At 61.8% G+C, this 25,778-nt stretch overlaps 2 protein-coding genes across 3 annotated transcripts in view; both read right to left on the bottom strand.

Moving 5' to 3' along the window:
• Positions 1–15,280, bottom strand: part of ZBTB16 (zinc finger and BTB domain containing 16) — a gene marked incomplete at both ends in the record, with an annotated part of 42,343 nt that extends 27,063 nt beyond the window's left edge. Inside the window, one exon of one of the 2 annotated variants that reach the window (XM_080357967.1) lies at positions 14,046–15,280. In XM_080357967.1, the coding sequence (XP_080214093.1) occupies positions 14,046–15,274 (1,229 nt within the window). The remainder of the gene's footprint in view (positions 1–14,045) is intronic. The other variant, XM_080357966.1, reaches the window with a different exon arrangement.
• Positions 1–25,778, bottom strand: part of USP28 (ubiquitin specific peptidase 28) — a gene marked incomplete at both ends in the record, with an annotated part of 269,710 nt that overhangs the window by 56,999 nt on the left and 186,933 nt on the right. The window lies entirely within an intron of this gene.

Genomic DNA, 25,778 nt, shown 5'->3' with positions numbered 1-25,778 from the left:
CGGGGCCGGAGGGACGAGCGCTGGCTCGGGTGCGGTGACCCCGGCCGCGCCCGCCGCTGAGCAAACACGACGCGGTGTCGGGGGCGGCACCGAGCGCGGGGCTCGCGGATATAGGAGGAAATTTCAACAAGAAAGCAAAGTGACCTTCGCGCCGAGCACATCTGCTGCAGCGGCAGCGTGACTGCGCCCAGGCTTTGATTCCTAATTCAGAAATAATAAGCGGTTTGCACATTCCAAGTTTAAAAATACGTTCATCAGCTAGTTTCCGTGGCGGCACGTGTGCCGCGCGGCACCGGCTGCGCTCCGGCCCCGCGAGCCCCGGGAGCAGGGACAGGGAGCCGGGCCCTGGGCGCTGGTCGAAGGGCGACTCCGAGGCAGCAGTTCTAGGGCAGGGGCATTTTTGTTACACTTCCACCGCTTCCAGTGGCTCGAGCCGGCGCGGCGCTGGACACGCGGCACAGCCCGGGCGGCACCCACGGCAGCCCAGAGCCTCCTCCCTGCGCTGAGCTCGGCGTTGGGCAGCACCCACAGCTCCTCTGGGTCCCTTGGGCCCCCACTCTCGCCCCACTACAGGTGACACTGGTGTCCCCCCTCCAGCACATCCCCCCGTTCCACCCCCTGCACGGAACCGTGCCCGGGAATGGGCACAAATTCCCGGCAAACAGCGCCTTTCCCGAGAGCGGCCCCGATGCCGACGAGTTTCATAAGGTAATCAAATATGCAAGAGATTCCACAAACTAATTTCAAGCACACACCTGGGGTCCTCTGATAATGTCGGTTGTGCCTGTACAGCGCAAGGATTAAAATTTCATAGAGTCATGATTTCATCAGCCGCTAAACTACAAAGGATTAATTAACAGCCGGGGAAGAGCTCACGGCTTGGAAATACAGTCTTAAGGAAAATATCTATCTGCGCTCTCCAGATGTCAGCGCGCGGGCGAATAGAGTGCTTTGATGAAAACACTTTCTTGGTATCAGCGGCTCCAAAATGCGGTGTTTTTGTGGCGGGGATGAAGGATGCCCCGTTCGGCAGCGTGCCCTCCCGGGGGCCGAGGCTGCGGGCTCCCGGCCGCGACCGCCGGGTGCACAACGGGGTTCTGCACCCTGTTTTGGGGTTGGGCAGCGATGCCCCCGGCTCGGGCGGGAAGCGGGTCCCCTGCCCCGGGAAGATGGACGGGCAGCTGTCAGCGGGGCCAGCGCGGCTGGACGGGGCACGGCGGCTGTTGGTGACGGATGCGCAGCCCGGCTGAGCTGCCGCGGACACACCGGGAATGCCGTGGGTTCCGGGACAAGCCGCTCCTGGTCCCCAGCACCGCCACCCTGCTGCTTCCCAGCACCGCCCGCGGCCGACAGACAACTCCTTGTTTCCAATCAGAAGCCAGGAGACGAATGTGATGCACCTTGTCAAGGCAGCAAACTAACGCACGTGAAGCATGCTGGGCTTTGGGGTGAGCCCAAAGCGCCCGGGGCAGGGAGGTGGCAGCAAGAAGGACCCGGGAGGTGGCAGCAAGAAGGACCGGAGGTGACACAGCCCGGGGACAGCAAGCCAGACCCTGTGTGGCCGGGTTTTCATGTGGCATCGCCATCAATAACCAGAATCCTCACACTTCTCTCCCCCTGGAAACACCAGGGACCCCCCGGGATGCTCCTGCGGGAACGTGGGGACCAGGCGTCCCGGCAACGACCAGCGCGCTCAGCGCCTTTCCAGCCCAGGGCCCGCGGTGGAGACACCGGCACCGTCGCCCCTCCGCAACGCGCACAACGGGGTCCATGCAAATCCAGGAGCTTTTAAATTATACCCTTAATGAAACCAAATAAAGGCAGTTAAAAGGCAATTTGCTCAATTGGTGCTAATATTTAGGCACAGCATGTGCAAAAGCAAGATCGCGGAATTTGGTTTTTCTGCGAGAAAACTTTGGGTCCCGGCTTTCCCGCGGGAGGGACGAGCGCCCGGACGGGATCCACGTTACAGAAACGTGCCACGTTCGCCCCAGCAGCGGCGACTCCTCTGGCGAGGGGCGCAACTGCAACCCCAAATCCCCGCGCTCCGGGGCCTCGTGCCCCGCGCAGGGACAGGGACACCGTGTCGCACCCGGGGCGCCGCTACGCTAACGAGTCCCTAAAGAAACACTATAACGAGCAATCTGGCATCCAGAAAAGCAATGTTAACGTCCCTCTGTCGGACAGGAGGCTGGTTTGTAACTGCGGAGGACCCGGCGAAGGGAACGCAGCCGCTCCGGTTCCCAAAGCGCGGCTCTGCCGGCGGGACCGCGGCGAACGCTCGGCCCCGGCTAAGCCCGGCTCTTGGCAAGGCCCCGCTTGGTGGGTTATGATGCTCGCGCATAAATTCGCTTTCAAAACAGGAGCCGCCGGTGAATGAGACCTCAATTTCTAATGGTTGGAAATATTTTGTACACTCTGCTGCTCCCTCTGTACCCTTTGTCGGGGCCGAGCTCCGCCGGCTAAAGCGGGCACCAAAAGACCATCTGTAGCTCCCGTCTTTACAGAGAACTTTAAATAGGGGGATGAATGAGCGCAGGAATTAATGAATGATAAAGCCGTATGGTCCCAGTCAGCCTCCTCCGCCTGCGTGCGGCATTCAAACCCTCCCAGCCTTCTGCCACAAAGAGAGGTTTCTAAGCTACAAAAAAAGGGGGAAAAAAGGGGGGGTGGTGTGCGTGCAGGTTTTTAACAACAAACCCAGCGCCTCGCCTCAAACTTCCCACCAGGTCTCCCTGCTCCGGTCTGGGAAAAGGCACGTGCAACTCAGAAAAACTGAGGTTTCCCCAGAATGGGCTGCAAACCCCACTGTGATAGCGACGCAAGTCCCAGAGAGAAGCCCCTCGGGACAGAAGGTGCTGAGCAGCCGCTCGCGGCGCTGGTGAGATCCAGGGACCAGCGAGGGCCGAGCCCAGGGAAAGGACACGGATGGAATCGCCGACTTCGCACGAGGGCTCCGCCGGCCCCGGAGCATCCGCGGGGGAACCAGGATCCCACAGCGCCCGGACGCCTGTCCAGGCACCGGAGCTGCTCCTCTCCAGAACAACCCCGGGGGGCGGCGCGGAGGCGAAGGAGGCGCAGGACGGGAACGCTGCCGTTATTTTAAGTGCCGTCATGTGTAAAGCATTAGCGTTTTTGAAATTGCATTCTCAAGTTAATTAAATGGACAATCTTTTATACATAAAAAGTGAAAGCAGGCAATTAAAAGCAAAGCAAAGAGAAAGCGCCGGTTTGGCACTGGGCGCTACCCCTCTGCGCCCCCTCCTCCCGAACCGAGTATCTGGGGGAACCGCTGGCCAGATGTGCTGCTGCAGCACCACGTTTGCCAACAGGATCCAGCATCGCGAAACCCTGCACTCGGGCAGCATGCCGAACCGGCCCGCGGGTCCCCCGCACCCCGCTCACGATCGCCCGTGCCCAGGGAGGTTCACCGGCTCGCGACGGTGCGAAACCCGCAGTTATCTCTGCCGTAAAACGCCGACCTTCGGTTTGAGGCAGGAGGTAAAGTTTGCTATCGATTGGGCACGCCGTTATCTGTTTATAATTACTGTTATCTCCCAGTTAATCTTGGGAGAGGTCACCAGTTTTACAAAAATCTTGCAAGCCCCGTCTTTTACCTCCCAACTTCACATCTGGGCCAAAGGGTCAATCACAGCTGCTCACTCACTCCCTCGAGATGTGGGGAAAACCGTCCGCTCCTGCGCCAAACCCGGGGGAGGCGGGCGGGCGCCGACCCGCGCACGGGCAGAGCGCCCGAACCTTTGGGCGCCCGGGCTCATAGGTCAGGAGGAAGAGTTCTCTTGGTATCCACAGGACTAGTCCCGGTCTATAAACTAAGCTGGGCTCAGCTGCTCGCAGGGCGGGGGGTGGGATCTCCCCTACCAGCCTCCCCATGCTCCATATCTCCAAATACCACGGCCGGCGTTATTCCCCCGCGCCGGGCAGCGGTGCCGCACCGGAGCTGAAATGGCCGGTGCCAGCGCGGCTCCGCAGGCAGGTGTCACAAACACGCAGGCACACGGCAAACATATCGATTTCCCCGGGCTTATCGCGCAGCAACCGGCGCTCAGTTACCAGGCTACTTTAATATGTAATTCAGCGCCTGGGGGGAGCGCGGGGCTGGGGGTGGCGGGAGGGGTTACGGGGCCGGACGGGGATGCTGGGGTGCAGGTTCGGGGGGGGCTGGGGTGCGGGTTCGGGGACGCTGGGGTGCGGGTTCAGGGGACGCTGGGGTGCGGGTTCAGGGGACGCTGGGGTGCGGGTTCAGGAGGCGCTGGGGTGCGGGTTCAGGGGGCGCTGGGGTGCGGGTTCAGGAGGCGCTGGGGTGCGGGTTCAGGGGGCGCTGGGGTGCGGGTTCAGGGGACGCTGGGGTGCGGGTTCGGGGACGCTGGGGTGCGGGTTCAGGGGACGCTGGGGTGCGGGTTCAGGAGGCGCTGGGGTGCAGGTTCAGGGGGCGCTGGGATGCGGGTTCAGGGACGCTGGGGTGCGGGTTCGGGGACGCTGGGGTGCGGGTTCAGGGGACGCTGGGGTGCGGGTTCAGGAGGCGCTGGGGTGCAGGTTCAGGGGGCGCTGGGATGCGGGTTCAGGGACGCTGGGGTGCGAGTTCGGGGACGCTGGGGTGCGGGTTCAGGGGACGCTGGGGTGCAGGTTCAGGGGGCGCTGGGATGCGGGTTCGGGGACGCTGGGGTGCGGGTTCGGGGACGCTGGGGTGCGGGTTTGGGGGACACTCGGCGTTCCTCGCCTCAGCCCTCCTCAGTATTTTGCAGCTATTAAAAAGCCCCTCGCTGCTGCGATGGAGTGTTTACACAGATGCTATTAATCTTCTTCTGCAACTGTTTACGCTATGAAAATATAGTCCCAGCTGCCTGGGCTCCCTGTCTCCTTAATTTAAATTCAGATGCTTAATTTCTGTCAAAGCAGCGCCCACCGAAAGCGCCTCCAGCCGCTGCCGCGCTCGGGCTGCCCGGCACCGAGAGGCTCGGGAGACCCGGCACAGGTTTGCTTTTCCAGAGCACACCACTTCAAACCCTCTCTCCACACAGTGCCTCTGCACAGATCTTTTGGAATTTACAAGATAAATACTGGTAATTTGATTCTTATCTTCTTCAAATCCAATTCTGAGGCAATTCTGTGTAAAGGACACTAATTATAGCCCGCAGGGAAAGAAAAGGTAACCCATCAGCGAGGACGCGCTCGGAACCATTAAAAGGGTACGGGACACCGAGAAGTTAAATAGATTTCAAATCTGCTCTTGCAAGAACGATAATTTGGTGGGTGAAATTGTTCTCCGTGCCGTCCCCGCTCCCGGCAGGTCCGTTTGGTGACAACCGAACACAACCAACACCCCACCCTGCGCGGGCGTTACCGACCAACGAAGAGGCACCAGTTTGCACGCACGGGGTCTGCGCTCAACGACCCGCGCCCAGCGCCGCCAAACCGCTGCTCCCGAGCCCTGCAGAGCACCTGCGAGACAACGAACCCCCGGGACACGGACCCTGGACGCGGAGGGAGCCGGAGGAAGGATCCACGGGCCCTGGCGGCCCCAGGGCTGTGCAGCGAGAGGGAAAAGCCCCAGCGCCTTTGAAAACAGCTCTTTTCCTTCTCCCCAACATCGTGTATGCAAATATTTCCTATTACCCCGCTTCTGTGATTCAGCAATTCAAGCCCTGGTAATAAGAAGTGTGGTAATCCGCACATTTGTGCGAAAGAATGGCAAATGCATGCCTTCAATGACTTCTGAGAGCTGTGCTATTAAGAAAAGAGATTTTCCCTTTCTCATATTGAAGGAAAAATACAGTTATTTAAAAACGGCGGAAGAATCAGCTCATTAGTTAATAACAGTGACAAAAGCTCCAGCAGGGAAAGCTGGGAGGCTGCACAGCGGAGCGAGAACGGAGGCAGCGCTGAGCACTGGGGGACCCGGGCGTCCCGGGGGGACACGCGGCATCGTGGGGACCAGGGACACGGTGTGGGAGCGGGGCCGGCTCTGGGGAGCCCTCGCCGCACCCGGCCGCTCTCTGTGCCGGGGGCCATCGCGGTGTCACCGCTGTCACTGCTCCCGCTCACTCGTGCGGTCAGCACGGCTTCCGCGGAGCGTGGTTGGCACCGGGCCTGAAGATGCTGGCCCAGGAGAGCACCGAGGACACAAACCCCGCTGGTGAAGCCGCGGCACCGGGGGCCGGCAGCCGCTCACGTCCCGCCCGGGCGACCCAGCGCGGCCGTGCAAACAGAAAGCAGCGCGGTTTGCTCCCAGCGTAGCAGGAAGGCGGTCCCCGCCATCCTTATCTCCCCACCAACTGTATCTGTGGGTGGCACCGAACACCGGCACACGAGGCGTGGGGGAGGACAGGAAAGCCAGCGCCGCTCGGTCGCGATGTCCGCCCGGTGCGGGGCGGCAAAGGGGCTCTGGGCACCGGTACCGGCGGCGTTCGGCGGCCCCTCCGCGACACGCGGATGGCGAGCGGGAAGCTCAGTGCGCGGCCGTTTCGTTTGCTTAGCAACGAAGGCGCTAATTAGGGAGCTGCTTCCCACTCCAGCCGGAGGAGGATGTGGCAGCTGCCGGTGCCGCGGTGGCCGCGCAGCACCGGTGCGATGGGACAGGGAGGGGATCGCATCCTGAGAGCTCCCACCCTGCTAAATAATGCATGGGCCAGCCCTAATTAACAACAGGAAGGATGATCTGCGTTTCTGGCTGCTCTAAGTTACATCGGGTTGGACGCTGAGGGAACAGCCGCCTCCAGCAAAAGGGTCAGATAAGCCAAAAATCAATACAGGCAATTGCCTCTGCACCCGAGATCCTGCGGGCAGGGCTGCCCCAGGAATGCAAAGCCAGAACCCCCTCCCCAAAGCGCCACGGTGATGGGGATGGCACGGCAAGGCCAGAACGGCATTTGGCCCATCCCGCCCTGGCTCCTGAGACCACCAGACAGGGACCCGGGGAGCAAAAGCAACAACTCCTTTTTGCCTTTTTCCCATGGGAAAGGTTTTCAGCTGAGTTTAAATCTTCCTGAAAACTATCCCTGCTGGGGGAAGCCAGGGTTCTGCAGGTCACACCGCGCACCACTGGCTCCCGTGCAACGCGGCCCACGTGCGGGATGATGCTTCGGGCATCCCCACCTGAGCGCCCGGTGGGAAGAGGCCGTCGGCTGCCCCAGCCCTGGGCGCGCAGGCAGAGCCGGAGCTGCCCGGGGAGCTTTGCGCGCTACAGGCGCCTTGACCGCTGCTCTCGTTCGCGGAACCACCTCCCGCCCGCTCTCGGCACTTGGGATATTTTCTACGAACAGGGTGAAGAGGAAATCACCGCGTTCCTGGTAGAAAGAGTGGGCGCCTGGCAGGGAGGGGCCGAGGGTTTCGGTTCCAAACGTGGGGCTGTTTCACAGAAAGGGGCCCCGGGGGCCCCGCCGCACTCTGACCACCCCGCGCTGCACACGTGCCACCGGCACAGGGACCGGCCCCGGCGCCATCGCCCACCGCAGCGCGGGTGGGACGGGTGCCGGCTCGGCAGCGGGGCCGGCGGGCGCGGCACAACGCCTGCGCCTTATCTCTCCCACGCGCAGGCGGTTCATGTGCGCTGCGCAGAGGCTGCGACCGCAGCCCGGGCCCGGCCAGAGATAAGGTACCTGTCACCGGCACTGGCTGTGCCGCGCTGCCGGCAGCGAGCGCCGGATCGCACCGTTTGTGAGCGCTCCGCTGGGTCCCTCTGCACCGAGTGTCCCCCCTGCGCATCCTCCTGCCGCAGCCCTGCTCTGGAGCACCGCGAGCACCTCAGCCCAGCCCGACTCGCAGCCGTCCCAGCACCGCGAGTCCCCGCAGACCCTCGAAGAGCCAGGCAGCGAGACCGGGCTGCGCGGAGCCGTTCCCAACGCCTCGGCACCGTTCCCAACGCCTGGCACCGCGTGCGCCTCCGAGAACACCGGCTGGGCTTTGCTTGGATTTTCTGACGTGCAGCCTGCGCTGCGGTTAAATCAAATTTCTTAGAGTCGTAGCCTCCACAGCTCCAGTCTGTGCACGCCAGGATTAGTACAACCTGTCCCTAAATACCATAATCAAAAACACATAGTAAGCGCTTTGCCTGTATTTATGTCAGCACTGGCTTCAAGGAGGATGAATCACGCTTCCTCCTCAGCGCTCCTTTCTAATATGATTTACTATAAATAATGCGCGGGGAAAAGAACGAGGGAAGGTGACAAAGGTGACAGGGAGCCCGGCACCGTCCCCAAACTCAGCAGCAGGGGCAGAGAAGCACTTTCAGCAATTGCGATGGAGCTGCAAACAGCGCGGGGGCTGTAATTGCTCTAGCACCTCGTGCAGAAATGCAAATCTGAATTACAATTAACGGACAGGCAATAACTGTTTATTTATATTTATATATATATGAACTGCATTGTGCCTTTAAACAAGTCCCCAGGACCTACTTAAACCTCAGCGCAGGGCCTGTGAGCACCCCCGGGTGTTTGTGCTCTTTCCGACCTCACCAGCGATGGAAACGCCGTTTGGGGTTTGGGGTTTTTTCTAGCTTCTCTTTGTTTTTTCCGCCCGGCCGGTGTCTGCCTGTTTATAGGTCACGAGGCGGCGAGAGGTGCCCTGCTCCCCCGCGCGTGGCACTTGCAGACGGACGCAGGGACGCTCTCTCAAGGGGGGACGCCGGGGTCCCCTCCGCGCTGCGGGGTTATCATCCCGGCTGACACGCGCAGATAACCAGCCCGTCATCTCCCGCGCTGACACCGGGAACAAAGGCGGCTGTTTAACGGCGATTTACGGCCGGGCGGCTCTGGCCGGGCTCGCGCCGCCGCGGAGCAGCGTTCCCTCAGTCGCACATCGCCGGCCTGCTTGCTAAGCAGCGCGCCAATAAAACAGCAACGGGGCGACGGAAAGCTGCACCAGCACAGCGGGGCGCGTGTCCAGCCGTAATCTACTTAAAATCAGTTAAGAACGCTACAGCGAAAATGATACGGGCGGCGCTGGCCCCCGGCCAGAGCCCGTGCCGGGGCCGCCAGGGCTCGTTCTGCAGCCCCGATTTCACAGTGATGCTCGTTCCAACGACCGAGCTCGTGTCAAAGAGAGGAACCCGCCTTGGTTTGCGAGCACGTGCCACAGCCGCGCGCGGGCTCCGGCGAGGGCGCCTGGTGGTCTCCGGCGCCCGCGGAGCGGGATGCGGGCACTCGGCATCCCCGCGGCAACCAGGGCAGCGCGGCACGAGGAGCGAAGTCCCGGCAGCAACCACGGAGCTGGAACGCGGCGCTGGGGAAAAACCTGGCGGCCGAGTGACACAAGCCAGGACCGCGGGGCGGGGAGGAATGAATGGACCAGGCTAATTTACACAGGAAGTGAGCACTTACCAGACCCTTCATCCCAACACACAAAACCCTCTGCCATATCTGGAAGCAATTACACCCAGTTAACATGATCTGCCTGCCACTAAAATTAACTGCAAACAGAAATATTTTTCACTTTTGCAACAGGAGATGCCATGGCCCCGTGTTTGGCTGCCGGGAAATATTTAGTAATTACTCATTTAAAGCCTCTCTTGAAGCTGTCAAGGAGCAAGTGGGGGGGGTGAAAGAAAAATCTTGCTAATTGCAAGCAAAAAGGAAAATGCAGATCATTTTACTCTATCCAAGGAAACCAGACTGACGCGCTGGCGTTCGTAAGGAGCCCCATCGCGGGGAAGGCCGCGGGGATGCTCGCCACGAGCTGCCCGTGCCGCTCGGCCGCACGTCCCCGCGCCACCGCACGAAAAGAGCCGAGAGCACCACCCGAAGCAGCGCGGGCTGCCCAGGAGCCCCCGCGCCGCCCACAGACACGTTCTGCACCAGCATCGCTCCACCAGTTACAACTGAGAAGGCTCCTCAGAGCTTCCGGAGGTGCTGCCAGCGACACGGCGCTGAGGGCCGAGAGCCGCCCCGGGGTCCCCAGCAGGACTGGCGCAGCAGGTCCCACCCCGCGGGACCAGGAGCTGCCACCCATCGCCCGTCCCCGAAAGGGCAGCAGGGGGCACGCAGCGTCCCCATCGCCCCTGGGGACACCGCGCTGCCACCAGCCTTACACCGAGGACATGGCAAAGGGGAAAATACATACATTTAAAAAAATCTATTAAAAGTGGTGTTTTCTAATGGGAACCTCAGAGTTTTGCTTTAAAACGCATCACCTGTGCAACCAGAGCAGCGCAGGATGGTGGATGGAACAGCACAGAAGCCGAAGGGGCTTTTCCCCCCCCGCCCCGAGCCGAGTATGGAAACGGTTAAGTCCCCCACCGAATAAATCAAAAGTTCAAGGCTGAGCAGCCGGCGCGTCCCGGTGACGAGAAGCAGAGAGCCCCCGGCATCCTGCGCGGGGTCCCGGCCGCGCTCACAGGTTACGCGCCCGGGTCAGCGCCGCGGCCCCGGCTCAACATTCATTTCCTGCGCCCGGCACGGCCCCCCAGCCCTAATCAGGGCTTCCTCGCCCCGCGCTGCTTTCCATTAGCCCCGCGCGATGCCAGGTGCCGCTAATAAGGCCCATCAGCAAGAAACAAGAGCTGCCGGGTCGCCCCCGAACTCTGGAAGTAATCACGGGCAGGGTTTGGGGGGTGCTGGCGTTTCTTTCCTTCCCTCCCCCCTCGTTCTCTATTTTCCCTCTGTTTTCTCACAGTTCCAATCGCAGCGGAGCATAAATTGCCTAATGCTTAAAATAAAATAAAAACCAACAATGGTATCAGGCTGCCGAAATGAGCGCTGGTAACGCTCACCGAGCGCTCGGGATCCCATTTGTCACGTTTATTGCTTTAATGGTATCGTGCATCTGCTTCTCCCCGCGACACGTCGAGCGGTGCCAGCGTGCCTAACGGCACCAAGGAGCCCAACGGCGGCTGATCCCGCGGGGCCAGCGAGGAAAGAGCCCAGCGCCGCGTATCTCCCGACGCGGCTACGCGGGGTTTGCACCGGAGAGCGGAGCAACAGGCTGCGCGTCCCGGGTGCTCAGCCGGACCGGACGGCACCGCTGCCCGCAGCCCGCGCTCTCGCTGCCCACACGACAAGCATCAAGCGAGCCTGTCAGGAAGTCTGAAGGGACTTAACTTCCCGCTGACAAACGAGTCGGGCTCGGTCGACGGCTCCGCGCGGCGCTCGCACCACAGAGGTTTTCCTTCGTGCAAACAAACCCGAGGAGGGCTGCTGAACTGTGGCTTTTTTGCCTGCAATTAGAAGTGACGATCGATACTAACATTAGATTAAGTTTGAACTTTGCTGAACCTAGGAGGAAATCTTTTATAAAAAAAATTAAAGAGTTGCCGACTCAATATACACTCAATTAGTCAAAATCATAAGCTCGGTAAGGAAGCAAAAAACAGATCATGCAGCAGAAGGCGGGTCTGGGGACTCGAAAACCCCGATCAGAGTCAGCGCTGGGGCTCAGGGCCACCAAGGGTGACAGCTCAGCGCTCTTGACGCGGCGCAGACAACGGTGCCACGGGGGCTGGGGCACACGGGCGTCCCGGGCGCCCGGCGAGCAGCGAGTCGGCAGCCCGGCTCGCGCTCTGCTCGCGCTCCCCGCGCTGGCGGAGGCGGCAGCCGCGCTCGGATGGCTCCATGTAAACATGGGTATTTATACTTGTATCGCATGTGTGTGTGTAAACAAACATCCCCGCCATATGCACGCACTTGTGCAACGCAAACAGGCGCCTTGGCTCGCAACGCTCCGTGCACGAGGAGCCGCGTTGGCGCCGGCCGGGCCCGGTGCCACCTGCCGCGGCACCAGGGTGGCCCCACGGCAGCGCTGGGCGCCCCTCGCCGCAGCTCCCCAGCCTGGAACGCCTCGCGCACTGCGGTGGGAAAGCAAACCACAGCAGCGAACGCGCGGCAGAAAGAGGTCAGCAAAGGCACCGGGTGAGCAGCGGCACCGCCGCGGCCCCGGCACATCCTGCCCCCGGCGGGCAGCGCAGGGAGGGGCGCAGGACTCCTGGAGCCACAGGGCGCAGAAGCCCCAGCCAGCACGGCACAGCTGGCACGGCGCAGCTGCCACCGCCACCAGAACAGCTCCAGCAGAGCGCTGCGGATCCCAACCCAGCGTAGATGCTGTTTAACAGCTCTGCAAATACAATGGGATCCCACAAATCCTCCCCAAATGGTGATTTTCACAACATATTAGAAAGCAAACGCTATAAAAAAGCCACATGAGACCCCGTCTACACGCAAAGCGCCTGGATTTAGAGCCCTGGCAGGGGAGGGGTGGGCTGCCTGACTCTTGCCCAATGCCTTGCAACATGGACGCTGTTGCAGAGCAGTTTGGAAAGGGCTCAAGGGATTTGGCTCGCGCTGCAAAGTTTGCCAGCGCCAGGTAATCCGAAAGCAAGAGCGGGCAAAGGGACGCTGGCGCTGGCTGGAGCAATCGCTTTCGAGGCTGCGCTCGCAGGGGCTGGCGCTCAGCCCTGCTCAGAGCCCAGCGCAGCCCCACTCAGAGCCCAGCGCGCACCCAGCCCCGATAACCATCATGAATAATTAAGAAAAAAGCTGTGGCCGCGGCTGTCAAAATAAGCCAAGCCTGGGAAGACAGCGTGAAACCCAGGCTGCTGCGCCGCACGGGCTGGGCCACGCTCCATCCCCGACCGCTCGGTGTGACGATGGAGCCAGGCTCGCCGCGGGCAGATCGCGGCCAGCGGCAGGAGTGGCCCCAGCATCGCCCTCGCCCGCAGCCGCACCGGTGCTGCTCCCAGGGGAAAAGGGAGACGCTCGAGACCGTGGCAGAACGGCACGTTAAAATTCTCCCTGAGCCCTCACTGCAGCTCTCCGGTGACGTTCGGTCTGCATCACCGCCCGGCCGGGCACAAGCCGCGCCGAGCAAACACCCGCCACGGCTCAGGCTCGCGGGGGAGCAGCGCAGAGAGCAGCTGCGAACGCTCCACGGCTGAACTGCGGAGCTGCCGTGGCTCCAGGGCTGAACCGTGGAGCTGCCGCGGCTCCAGTGCATCCCGCAGCACGGACGGGCGCAGCCTCTGCAGGCAGCAACGTGCCGGTAGCACCAGCTCCCCAGCCCCGGGTGCGTTGTGTGCATCAGGGCTAATTAACCTGTTGATTCATTAAAATTCTGAGATGGTGCGCAGCCCGGGAAGGCTGCAAGCAGCTCCGGCACCGCGCGGGGCTGTGGCCGCACCGGGGGCCAGCGCTGCACGGTGCTCACCAAAGCACCCCCGACACCAAGGGGTTTGACCAGCAAAGCTGATTTAGGCACGGTAATTAACACAAATCTGTTCCCTGGCCAAATCAGGCGACGAGGTCTCACCCCCGCTCCCACGATGGGGAGGCAGAAAACGGGGGAGCACCAGACTCACATGCCAATAACAACCACCGCGCCCCCCAGCAGCTCCTCACGGTGCGGGGCTCAGCGAGAGCACAGAGATCCCCCCACCCGGAGCAGGGGAGCCCCGAAATCGCATCCACAGCTGCCGGAGCCTCCACCGCGACCGTCCGCGCAGGGAGGGACACGCGGCGCTGCAGCAGCACGAGCCCCCGCTCGCCCCAGCGTCACCCAGCCCGACCCGCGCTCCACTTTGTGCAAAGTGCGAACGCTCCGCACACCCGGCTGCCGAGCAGCAAAGCACTCCGGCGCCGGCGAGGCACCGCGCGCAGCCGCCCCGCGGGTCATCGCCGCGGCCACACGCAGGGTCCGTACCCCCTCACCGCATACAGACACGTTGGTGCTGGACCACAGAGGGTCTTGGCACGGGGGGGCAAGGGCTGCTGACCCCATGGCATCGCTTTACATACAGAACTCGAAACTCAAGGGCAGCAACCGCGAGCTGTTTGGCAGACGCCAGTCAGGGAAACCGGCGGGGTCTGTGCTGGGAGGAAACACCGACGGCACGAGCCCCGTCCCGGCTGTCCCCCCAGCCGGCACCCGCGGGAAGGAACCTTCTGGCACAGCTGCCAGACCCGGAAAAGTTACAGCAGCCGTGTCTGTGAGTGCGGTTTCAGGGCATGCAGCGGGAACTCGGCACCGATGCACGCGACATCCGGGCAGAAACTGAAACCCTGCCGCGAGATCCCGGCGCGGACCGTGGTGCGGGCACCCACCTGTGCTGCTCCAGGGTCTCGTTGTCCGGCAGCTCTGCCCCGCACACGCTGCACTGCTCGCCCAGGGCTCGGCTCTCCGGCTTCATGCCGGCCGCCAGCTCGCCCAGCTTGCTGAACAGCTCCCGCTGGATGAAGCCCTGGGGCAGCAGCCCCCCGTAGGCGCCGAAGTCCATGGAGACGGCCAGCGCCGGCTGCACGTGCAGGGCGGACGCCACGGCGGGCGGCACGGCGAGCACCGGCTCAGTCTTGTGGTTGGGCAGCAGCGAGTAGATGCCCAGGGGCTTGTCGCCCGGGGCGCTGGTGGCCAACGGCTCCGGCGCCAGCGGCAGCCCCTGGCCGGGCTCGGGCGGCGGCTCGGCGCCCTCCTCCCGGCTGTAGTGCAGTTCGCGGGCGCTGGTGATGACGCTGCCGCGGGTCGGGGTGCCCGGCCCGTCCTTGCCCTTCTCCTCGGGCTTCTCCCCACCGGAGGCGCCAGGCTCAGCCGACCGGGGGCTGCCGGGGGTGTCGTCCACCTGCATGGCTTCGGCGTTGGGGCGGCGGGCGGCGGCGGGGCGCGAGTCCTTGGGGGCGGCGGGCGGCAGCGCGCCCTGCAGCAGCGACTGCCCGATGCTCATCAGGCTGTCCACCGCCGCCTTGGTGGGGCTCATGGCGGAGAGGGGCCCGAAGGAAGCCGAGGCGGAGGGGCTCTGCTCCGCCGCGCCCGCTGGCAGGCTCTGGCCGGCGTAGCCGCTCTCCTCACCGGCAGGCTTGGAGACGAAGAGGCCCTTGATGTACCTCGACCTCCTCTCCTCCTCTTCCTCGGCGGCTGCTCCGTCGACTGCGGCGCCCTCGGCGTCGTTGTCCTCGGAGGCCTGGATGGTCTCCAGGATCTTGAGGCACTGCTCCTCCAGGTACTCGATCTCCAGGATCTCGGCGGCGTAGAGCAGGTCGTCCAGGTCCTCGACCCTGGCCTGCAGCGTGGCGGTGTAGGCGTACTCCAGGATCTGCTGGAAGGTCTTTGGCGAGAGGAAGTCCAGGGTGTAGTGCTGGCTGTTGCGGTGGAAGAGGATCTCGAACATCTTGCTGGTGCAGGCCAGCACGGTCCGGTGCGCGTGGAACTCCTGGCTGTCCACCATGATGACCACGTCGCAGAGCGTCCCCGCCAGGCGCATCTGGTTGGCTTTGTGCAGCAGCCCGCTGGGGTGGCAGGGGTTCTGCAGCTGGATCGTGCCCATCTTAGTCACATCCATGGCGCTCCCGGGGCTCGCTCATCAGGCTGCCTCGCCGTCGCTCAAATCTGGGACCAGCTTTGTGTGCCGACTATCTGCGAAAACAAAAGGCAGAGGGGGGAGAGGAGCGGCGAGGAGAGGAGAGGGAGGGGAGGGAAGGGGGAAAGGAGAGAGAAAGGGGAGAAGCAGCGGAGGGCGGGGGGAGAGGGAGGTCAGCCCGCAGCCCGCCGGCCGCTCGCCCCAAAGTTTCTGCGCGGGGCTCGGCGGCGGCTGCCGGGGCTGCCGGGGCTGCCGGGGCTGCGGAGCCGCGTCCCCGCCGCCGCCCCCCGGGGCAGGGGGCGCATCCCCGCTCCCCCCGCTCCCCCCGCGCGGCGCGGACCCGCTCAGGTGCGCGGCGGGGGCGGCCCGGGCTGCCCGCACTCACGGCGGCCGGCGGCTGCTCCGGCAGTTCGCACTGCCCGCTCTCATCGCCGCCGCCGCCGCTCGCCGCGCCGCGCAGCAAATCACGGCGGCGCCGGCCCCGGGGCCGCCCCGCGCCCACGTCAGGCCCCGCCGGGCCCCCCCGCCGCCCGCGCGCCTGGAGCCACGGCGCCCCCCCCCGGGCGGCCGCGGAGCGCGGACGGGACCGGGGCCGCGGGAACGGGCACCGGGAACGGGCACCGGGAACCGGCTCCCGCCACGCAAAACCAGCGCGGGGAAAGCGGCCCCGCGCACCCAGCGTTCCCACGGCTTCGCGCACGCACCGCGCGGCAGAACCCGGCCCGGGCCAGCCGGCGGGCAGCCGGGCAGCCGGGGGCTGGCCCAGCGGCGGGTTTGGGGCGAGAGCTGCTCTGGGGTGACACAGCACGCGGTGCACATCACCCCGAGGAGGCTTGTTTTGCCCACATTAAGCATCTGACCCCATTTGCAGCATTGGGATGTGGGGGGACGCAGCAGGTCCCCACACCCAAGGGTGGGCGGTGGGCTCTGTGGGCACAGGCAGGCAACGGCACCAAGCAAAGGGGGACGGGAAACGCCAGCAGCCCCACACCATAAACAGCGGGAGAACCGCGAGGTGCCCCACGCCAGGAGCTGCCCCCCGAGCGTCCTCGGCCGGGGCCACGCGTGGACACCAGCACCGCGCACGGAGCGCTCCCCCCGCGCACCGCGGGCAGCTAAACCAACAAACACGGGCGGTGTTAGCACAAAGATACCCTTGGGGTAACGCAGCGCAAATGTAATCTAAGGAGAACGTTATGGGGAAGTGTGTTTATAATTATAATGGGATTTAATGTACTTTGGGACCAGATGATAGCAGTCATTTAACGAGAACAGCCTAATAACGGAGGCCTCGCAACGAAAGGCAGCGCTGCTCGGGTTATTAGACGCGCATTATAACGCAGCGCTCGCGGTGCTATACTTAAGGGTAAGGCATCAGATACCCCCATTTTTTCGGGGTTGTAACTCTGTCGTTTCAATTGGCAGAGAGCGAAGCGCACAGGCAGCCGGCGTGCCTGCGGTACGAGCTTTTTAATTGTCTAAAACTGCTTGAGTTCCTCCCCAGCTTTCAAATCCAAATGGCTGAGGGGGGGATAGCGAGCCAGTGTGGTTTCAGGTGTTTGTTTACCCTCCTCTAACTTTTAAAAGGCTTGATTTCAGGACTGAAATTTTGCAGGCGGTTAGGGGTATGTTTTTAGTGTAGCTCGCATGAAATTAAGCTGCGTGAGTCCCATTAGCAATAATGGAAATCCCACGGCTAAATTCCCAGGCAGCATCCTGAAAATTAACCCCCCAGTCCTTCCCGTCAAGCCGTGCGTTGCACTTTTTGTTGCTCTCCTAATACATACAGTAAAAGCTGCTGCGTTAAGAGGCAGCGTCCACCCCAACCCCTCCCGGCTTCACAGCCCGAACGCACACACGGGGAAAAGCCAAACCCGCGCGTCAGGGACCTCGAGCCTCAGCTCCCTGTCCCCGTTCCCCTCGAGCCTCAGCTCCCTGTCCCCGTCCCCCTCGAGCCTCAGCTCCCTGTCCCCATTCCCCTGTCCACAGAGCCCTGGCCAAGGCGCCCGCGGCCTCGCTCACGTCGGTGCCTCGATTTGCAAAGGACAGGACCGATCTGGACACACTCACAGGCTAAAGAGGCAAAGCAGAACCCACCTGCCCCCAGAGATGCCAAAACGAAGCCGGGGAAGCCACCACCATGGCTTTCAGGGTCATTTCCCTGTGCCCCAGCACAGGAGTTAATCACGGGTCGCTCCCCCACAGTCCTTTCCATTTCCCTCCCATCTCTCCCCATCAGTTTCCAATTTATTTACTTTTCTGATCTTAATCCCCACCTTGTAGTGTAACGTGTTTATTAGAAAGGAACCAGCACATTAAATGAAGCCAAGCTGGGCTCTCGTGTTAAATAGCAGTCACGCCCAAGTGCCTCTCCATGTGCCATTACTCCAAGTGATTGAGGCAATTTCTTCCTGCGCCACGAGCTTCAGTTGTAAATCTCTCAACCAGATACGGGGCCATGATGTGCTGCCGGGTGCGATTATTATTAACCTCCAGCACTGAACTCGCGAGGCGGCCCTGGTCCCCGGGAAGGTCTTCCCGTGGAGGCGCAGGTGAGCGCCAGCATCCTTCCCACGAGCGTGGGGATCCCCAGCTCCTCGTGTACCATGGACAGGGAGCCGTGACCTGCACCGTCCCAGCAGAAAGAGCCCGGCGAGCACCGGCCTGCGGGAGGAAAGCTCTGCCACGCACGGGCAGGGCGAGGGAAGCACCGCGGGGGACAACGGCCGCTCCCCCGGGACCCAGCGAGGCGCACGGAGAGGACAAGAAAGCAGGAAAGTCTCCAAAATCCCAGTAAGAAAGGAAATGCCTTGTTCAGGAGGCTTAGCCCACAGGAAAGCCTTGCAGGAGGCAACTTCAGCGGGAAGGTCCCCTGCAGCATCGTGCTCTTTTCCACCCCCTGCCCTTGGACAGTGACATCGGGCTCAGCGCTCCCCCACGTCCACCCCAGGGACAGGTACAAGGAACCGGCTCCCCAGTCTCCAGCTGGGCCCCCAGTTTGGTTTCCCAGCCCCGGCCTCCGCGCCGCTCCGGGGAGCCGGCGGAGCACAGGGAGCGGGCACGGGACCCTCCTGCTCCGCAGCCCACGCGCGCTCCCGAGGGCAGCTCGGCTCTGCTCTTGTGCATTCGCTGCCCAGCCTCGCCGCTGCGGGGCTGAATTACGAAACACTGGAACAAGGGGTTTGTGTGAAATAAGATCTGTTTTAACTTAACCCAAAGATCCACAGCTGACAGCTTACGAAAAGACGATTAAATGTGTTAGACTTTATTTAAAAAAGCACAAAACACAACACAGCCCCAAAGCTGATGCAGCTGTGTGGGCGCTGCGCTGTCGTCACAGGGAAGGTGAACACATCAAGCCAAATAACTCAGAGCTGAGTAGACACGAGTTGGGCATCGTGGGGCGAGCGTGCTGCAAAACTCGCCCAGCGCCCTCCCCAGGCACCTGCTCGGCAGGATGCGACCCGACCAGCGCCGCAGCACGCGACAGCAGCACGAGGACACGCACGCGCCAGTGACCCGCCAGCCTGCCTGTCACCGCGCACATCCGCACGGGGGCTGCGCGCCACCGGCGGCTCCCACCCCAAAACCCCCCTCCTCGGCTTCGCTTGCAGCTCCCATGAAGGATATCGCGACCCAGCGACAAGCGGGGGACAGTAACACCCGTGTGGCGGTGTGACACCTCTGCTCGGTGATGTGACATCATCCCTGCTCGGTGATGTGGCATCATCCCTGCTCGTAAGCATCACTCTGGGTCACAACTGTGCCCATGGCAGCGGGACCGGCTCGACGTCGAGACACCAGCAGCAGCTCAGGCTCCTCCGGAGCAGCGGGACGGCCGCGGTGCAGCGGTGCTGGTAGCGACGGGAGGTGCATGTGCTGCTGTCCACCCGCTTTGTGCGGTTGCAGCACCGCGCAGCCCCTAAGACAATGAGGCCAATTAGCGGCTCAGGGCCGGTGACTCAGGAGGGCGCAGCCTCCCCGCGTTCCTCCCCAAATCCCCCACACAAAAGGGAGTTTGGCCGCGGTGACTCAGCGGAGCAGCACAAACTTTGCAGCGGGGCCGGGTGATGTATCCCCCCCAGCACCACGCTGCCGGGTTAGTAATTAAAGAAAAATGTCTCCCTCTAGCAGGCTATGACCTAATCATTTGTACAGTACCTATTTTTAGCGTTACCCTTTGTACGTACTCAGAGCTGAGCCAGAGGCAGCAACTTTTGAAGTCCTAATAAGCGGGAGGGGGGTTGTCTTTGTTTAATTTGCTGTGCAATTACTTTTCCTCTTTTTCACTTCTCTTAACCTAAAATATTTGACATCCTGCCTGGGACAAGACAAGAGATGTGCCCGGGCTTTAATGCCACCCTGCCCGGCGCTGAGGCCGCGCTCCGTAAAGTTCACCTGGAAATACCAACACCTTCCAGATGGAGCAGAATCTGTGCTGGGGCCTGAGCCACTGAACAACCCGGGAGCCCAAACCCCTGGAACTGCCTCCTGCTCCTCGCCCGCAGTGCCACCCGAGCGCATTTACCGGGACACTGACCAAACCCCAAATCCCAACCACCGAGCAAACACCTTCGGCCCCAAACTCATCTTTGCTCTCTAGCAAGGGCAAAGCTCCACGTCCCATTTCCAGCTGCACCGGTTATCTGTTTCCCCTTCCAAAGGGAGATATATATAGATACATACACATATGTGCCCCGTGCGTACACACAGAAATTGTATCGCCACCTTTGACAGTGCAAACAACAGCCCGCGCTTGTGGAAGCCTTTCCCCCCCCCTTCTGTTAACGTATCTGTGCACCCAATATCCACCGAAAACGCCGCCGACAGCTGGGGAGGCTCCTGCCAAAGGGGCTGCTCCTGCTCCTCCTTCCCTTCTAGCACCAGGAAAAAATAAATCTAGTGGCTGAATCAGACATGATACAGATCTTGTTTCTAACATGTTTCTCAGCTGATCTGGCTGCGTAATGAAGGTATTTCAGTCTCAGATTAAATTCCTGTTCATCTCTTCCATCATCCCTAACGCCATCTGTGAACTGTACAACTGCAGAGTGCACGAGAGAGTCCTGGCGGAGTCTGAGCCCAAACGCCGCAGCCGAGGTTCAAGGTTAGATATTAACCCAGTTTATTTTCTTAATAATTGCCAGAAGATACAATAAACCCCCGGTATCTTATCTGCTGCCAGATTCCTAAGTGACTGAAACCTCCGATAACATTGGTGCATCAGCAGCGCCGGCAGCCGCCCTGCTCGGGAGATACCCCGAATCCCCCCGAAGGTCGGGAGCGTCGCCCCGTTCCCGCCGGGGCCCCACGTCCCGGGACGCGGGCTGTGCCGCGGGCTGGCTCGGCGCCGGCGCGGGCAGGTGGCCGCAGGGACCCCGGTGCCCTTGGCGGGGCTGGCACGGCCACCCGGGCACATTCCCCACGGGAACGGCTCGATCGGCCTCCCGGGAATGGAGCGGCCGCCGTGCAGAGCGCTGCAGACAGACCCGTCCGCGGGGCACACGTGGCCCCGCCAGCGCCCGGGGATGCTCCGGGGGACACGGCACTGGCACCGGCTCTGCCAACCCCCGACTGCTCTGGGGGATGAAACACTCTTGGAAACCCAGCCTGGCGCATCCCCCGGCGTGTCCCCCCTCCGCTGCTTCTGCTGCTCCGGGTCCCCCTGCCCAGGGCTGGGAAACCAACTCCACCGCTGGACCACAAGCTCGTTTCTCCTTGCTGTTCAAAAACCAGTTCTCCATGCAAAAAGAGCCAATTCCCCGCTAAGCGCTCAGCGTGTTCGCATTGCTGCTCTGGTGGACGCGGCATCGCCAGCTCACCGAGCATCGCCGGTGCCGGGCAGGGACCCCGGGACACCAAGCAAAGCCGCTTTTGGAGTGGCACATTTTGGAAACGCCTCTGCAAGGTGTCAGAGGGGAAAAACATTACAACTCCCATGAAAAATGTATCTTACTCAAGGAGGGCGACAGGGAAATACGGAGCAGAGCTGAACTGTGGGGGCAGAGCAGGTGTCGGGGGCACGGGAACAACTCACGGTTTGGGAAATGAGACGGAAAACAAGGTGCGAGTCCCAGCCCGCTCGCGGGCAGGTGCCGTGTGACGGCGCTGAGCAAGGGCAGCCCCATTAATGCAGTTCTTCAGGTGAGAAATGCCGATTCCCGTGTTTTCTGCAGGGTGGGAGCAGCATGGACCCCAGTGCCCGCCGTGCGCGGCCCTGGGCCCGGCCCCTGCCCACACGCACCCTCCGATGGGCAATTCCCGTGCCCAGGGCCGGCGCTGGCATCAGCTGCGGTGCCAGCCAAGGGGGCTCCCCAAAGGGCTTTACTGCAGACGTGGTGCAGTGTGAACAGCAGGTGAGACACACGGGTCGCGGGCTCCTCCAGAGACACCAAACGAGCGCAACAGCTCAGATCCTCCCGCCAGGGCGGGAAGAGCCCGCGCGCTCCCGCGGCACCGGGCTCACCGGCTGCTCTTCCCGCCGGCACAACCTCACCCCGTCCAGGTCCCTCTGCCATGGACACACCAGCACCCCGCCGGGCGCCCAGAGCCGCTCCTGTGGGACCAGGTTTGGTGACGAGGGACGTGCCAGAGAGCGGAGCTGCGGCGCTGGGCTCCACAAACAAAGAGGTGGGTCCGTCCCGCGGCGCTGCCGGCGCGGCTCCGGGGAAGGATCGGGATGAGTGAGAGCGCTGCCTGCCGCAAGTATTGACAGAACCATTATGGGCACGTATAAAACTCCCATTTGCGTGATGCGAGCCTGATATTCTTTGAATACTTCTGTCTCGAGGAATTCTTTATTTTGCCATAGAATAAAAATGTTTTCATATTCTCTCGTGCCATTCAGACCCGCAACCCAGCGAGCCCTTTTGCCCTTGAGAGCCATAACATTATTTGTTAACATTTTTATGATGCCAAATGGTCTGTGCTAGAACGGGTGCCATTCTTTAGCTGGGAAACCATATGGCATGCCGAGTAATAAATAAGGTATTGTGATAGTTAATGAACCTAATTGCTAGCAAAGGCTTTAATACAGAGAATGTGCTGCTGAGAATTTAGCACCACATTAGAGATGCAGCAGAGCTCCTCTGACTTCTGAGGCTTAATTTAAGTTCTATATTGCAAACTCCAGAAAATAATTCCAAACCCTCCTGCTGGAAAAGCAACCTGCTGGTAGACTGTGATTATACTGAATTACTAAAATCGCAATCAATTTTATACACTCGGTTAACCCTTGCTGGGGAACTCGCCTGTCGGCGCGGCGCCGGAGCCCAGCGAGCGGAGCACCGCGGGCCCGTCCTCGCCACCGCCGCCCCGCTCCATCTCCTGCCAGCGGCCCCGTTCTGCCTCCCCGCCGGCAGCTCAACCTCGTGCGTGAGCAGGCACCGCTGTTGGGCTCCAGGACGGACTCGCAGCCGCTGTCCTCACGGCGCAGATGCCGCCTCCGCCGCCAGCACGCGGGCTCCTGGAAGCGCTCGCACGCCTGAGAGCGGTGAAACAAACCTGAAACAAGCCGAACGCTGTTGGTGACGTCTCTGAGCCCTGGAGAGGGAAGAGCTCTCCTGGCCTAGTCCCAGCATCACTATGGATTTTACATTCTCTGATAACGTCTGAGCCCTTTCAGCCCAGCGGAGCCTCAGACAAACCGACACCTGCAGAGATGCTGCCCCTGCACCCGGGGGGCACGGCCCCTGCACAGCACCCCTCCCATCGTCCGTCTGCGCGGACACAGGACAGCAAAGCCCTTTCTGGGGACACGGCCGTCCCCGAGGGGCCAGCGGCCGCGCCGGCAGCTCCTCAGAGAAGAGCAGCGCTGCCGCCCCAGCCCCCGCGGGGGAACCGGCGGTTATTGGTTTCTTCCCGGCGCTGATTCCCTCGGCCGCCCGGCAGTCACGTCCTGCTGCTGGCGGCTGGGCTCTGCCGCACCGACAGCCCCATCGCGGCGCGGGGACGGCGGGGGGCAGCCCTGGGGACACGGGGGGCACGGCGGGGGGCGGCCGCGGCCCCGGGGACACGGGGGGCACGGCGGGGGGCGGCCGAGGCCAGCGCCCAACGGGGCATCGAGCGGGGAAAGCGCCAAGATGAAGAGCCGCGCGGGCGGATTTAATGCTGTCCATAAATACACTTTACAACGCGGGGAAGGCTCGGCACTAAGAGCGAACCATCGGAATATTTTATCGTGATGCAGATCGAGTGAAAAGACTGTGAATAAATAAAAGGGAAGATAATTATTTGATGGAGTTCTCTTAGGATATGCCACAGCGGGGAATACTTACGGAGAATACATATTACTAGAGAGACACAGCTATTCAAGCATCAAACTAACCTATAAATTGTCAGAGGAGAAAATTGGAGCAGAGGAATGGATGGGGTGTGGGCAGCGCTCGCACCAGCAACGCCGGCACAACCCTTGCCCGACGAGCCACAACCGCCGGTGCCTCCTGTTAACGCCCACTCTCCCATTAACGCCCGCCCTCCCGTTAACGCCCGCGGGCCGGCAGGTTCTGCAGCAGCGCCCGACGTCCACATCCCCCTCCATCATTACATGTTAAGCCAGGAGACCTCACCGTTCCCAACCACCAGCTGCAGCGAACAACCCACACACCTGCACAAGGCCAAACCGAGCGTGGCTGCGGTGCCCGGTGCACATTGACTCCTTGGTTATCAGACCACGGGTGCGCATGGGTCTGGCACCGCGTGGCTCATCGCCCGGCACACGGTGGCCGCTCCGGTGCTGTCAGTGTGATAGTTGTGGGCGGGCAGGCTATTAATAAGTCACCTGCTCTCCCTTCCACGCTCCAATCGTGCCCTCGCAGCACCGGGACCCCGCACTTTGCATCGCTCTCCCCGCACAGAGGGCGATTTAACACTGGGGAGACCCGACACCGCCTGGAGCAGAGACACCCTCTGGAAGCTTCTGAGCAGCTCTAATGAAGCTGAGAGCGGCACCCCAGGTGTTCATTAACCTTCCTCTCCCCAGACACAGCTTGAAAATACCACCCCCGTGGCAGAGCCACTGCAGGGAAACCACGGGCACAGAACCACAGCGGCCGCTCCAGAGCTGGCCTCGGGAGTCCTGTAACAACGGCACCGGCGACACAGAAACCACACGGACCCCGGGAGCGAAGGAAACCGCTGGTTCCCTTATGGAGAAGGTGCAAGAGACGCCTGTGCTGCAAACGGGCAGTCTGGGATAATTAGCTCGTTATTTTAAGTGGGACTTGCCAGCGCTTCCCCAACACTGCGCAGGATTCCTTTAAGGCTCAGACAATAAAACCAAAGGCAACTGAGGGTGACAGTGTCTCCCTCCGCCTGCCAGAAGGGAATTGCGCAGTCACCTGCGCCCGGAACGCGACTCGGTCCCCGCTCCCGTCATTGATTTATTCCCTGTGAACGAGCGGGGCCCCGGAGATGCGCGCAGCCCACCTGTTCCCCCGTCCGCTCTGACATTTGCGGCTTCCGCAGCGGGTCCCAGCGCCACGGAACGGCCCCATAAACCATCGCTGACATGGACACGTGCGACCAGCGCGGCTTCACCAGGTCTTGATTTCCTCGGTAAAGCCGGTTCCGAAGCCGCGCCGCGGGGACACCCAGAGCCGCGACGGGGGGCGCGCGGCTCGCTCGCCGCTCCACAAACGCCCCCCACTCCATCCTTTCAGCAGAGGTCACGCCAACGCGAGCGCTACGCCATTTATTCCAAACGCACAGCGCTACTTTAATTGCTGCCATTCTGGGCTCAAAACAAATTGGTCCTAAATGCATTTTTGTGAAACAAGACGCATTCAGCAAAGAGGGGATGGGAGGAGGGTGGTTTTTAAAACCACTATCACCGTAATGCGGGGAAATTACCACATGGCACGCGGGGGCCTGAAAGCTGCAGTTAATATCCCGCACCTCGACGAACCCTTTGTGTCACAGCCCCGGAAAGCCAGCGGCGGGTCCGGGCCCCGCAGGGAGCGCTGCCCCGCGCCCGCAGCACGGCCGCTGCTCACCCAAGGAAAATAAACGGGGCTTTGGAAATAGCGAGTGACCGAGCCCCATTCAAAAGGGAAAATCGGCCGGCCGGGGCAGCCCGGCGAGGACGAGCAGCCCCCGCTCGGCCGGGCGAGGGAAGAGCTGCGCCCGGGGCTCCATCACACGCCGGTCCCAGGCAAAGTCCCGCTACCGGGACACTCAGAGCACTGCGGTGCCGCGCCAGGCACCGCGGAGATGAAAGCCTTATTTATGAGTAAGATATATCTGCAGAGGGAGCAATAAACCACAAAGCCAAGTATGAAGGTTTGCAGCAAACGCTGTAAAGTTTTACACTCCCGAAAACTAGGAATAAAAGATATACCCGCTTAGAATAAAGTGGATAGAAAGGGTTTCCACAGGACTGTAAAACAGCCTCACAGCGGTTAATTGCCAGTTTTCTGTTGCAGCACAGAGAAATTTAAGCCAGAAAAAGAACTGTTTAAATCCGCACCAAAGAGCGGGGGAAAAGAAA

The sequence above is a fragment of the Nesoenas mayeri genome, assembly GCF_963082525.1.
Source record: "Nesoenas mayeri genome assembly, chromosome: 22".
Classification (NCBI taxonomy): Eukaryota; Metazoa; Chordata; class Aves; order Columbiformes; family Columbidae; genus Nesoenas; species Nesoenas mayeri.
Note: the sequence above shows the minus strand (reverse complement) of the source record. Positions and strands in the feature narration are given on the sequence as shown.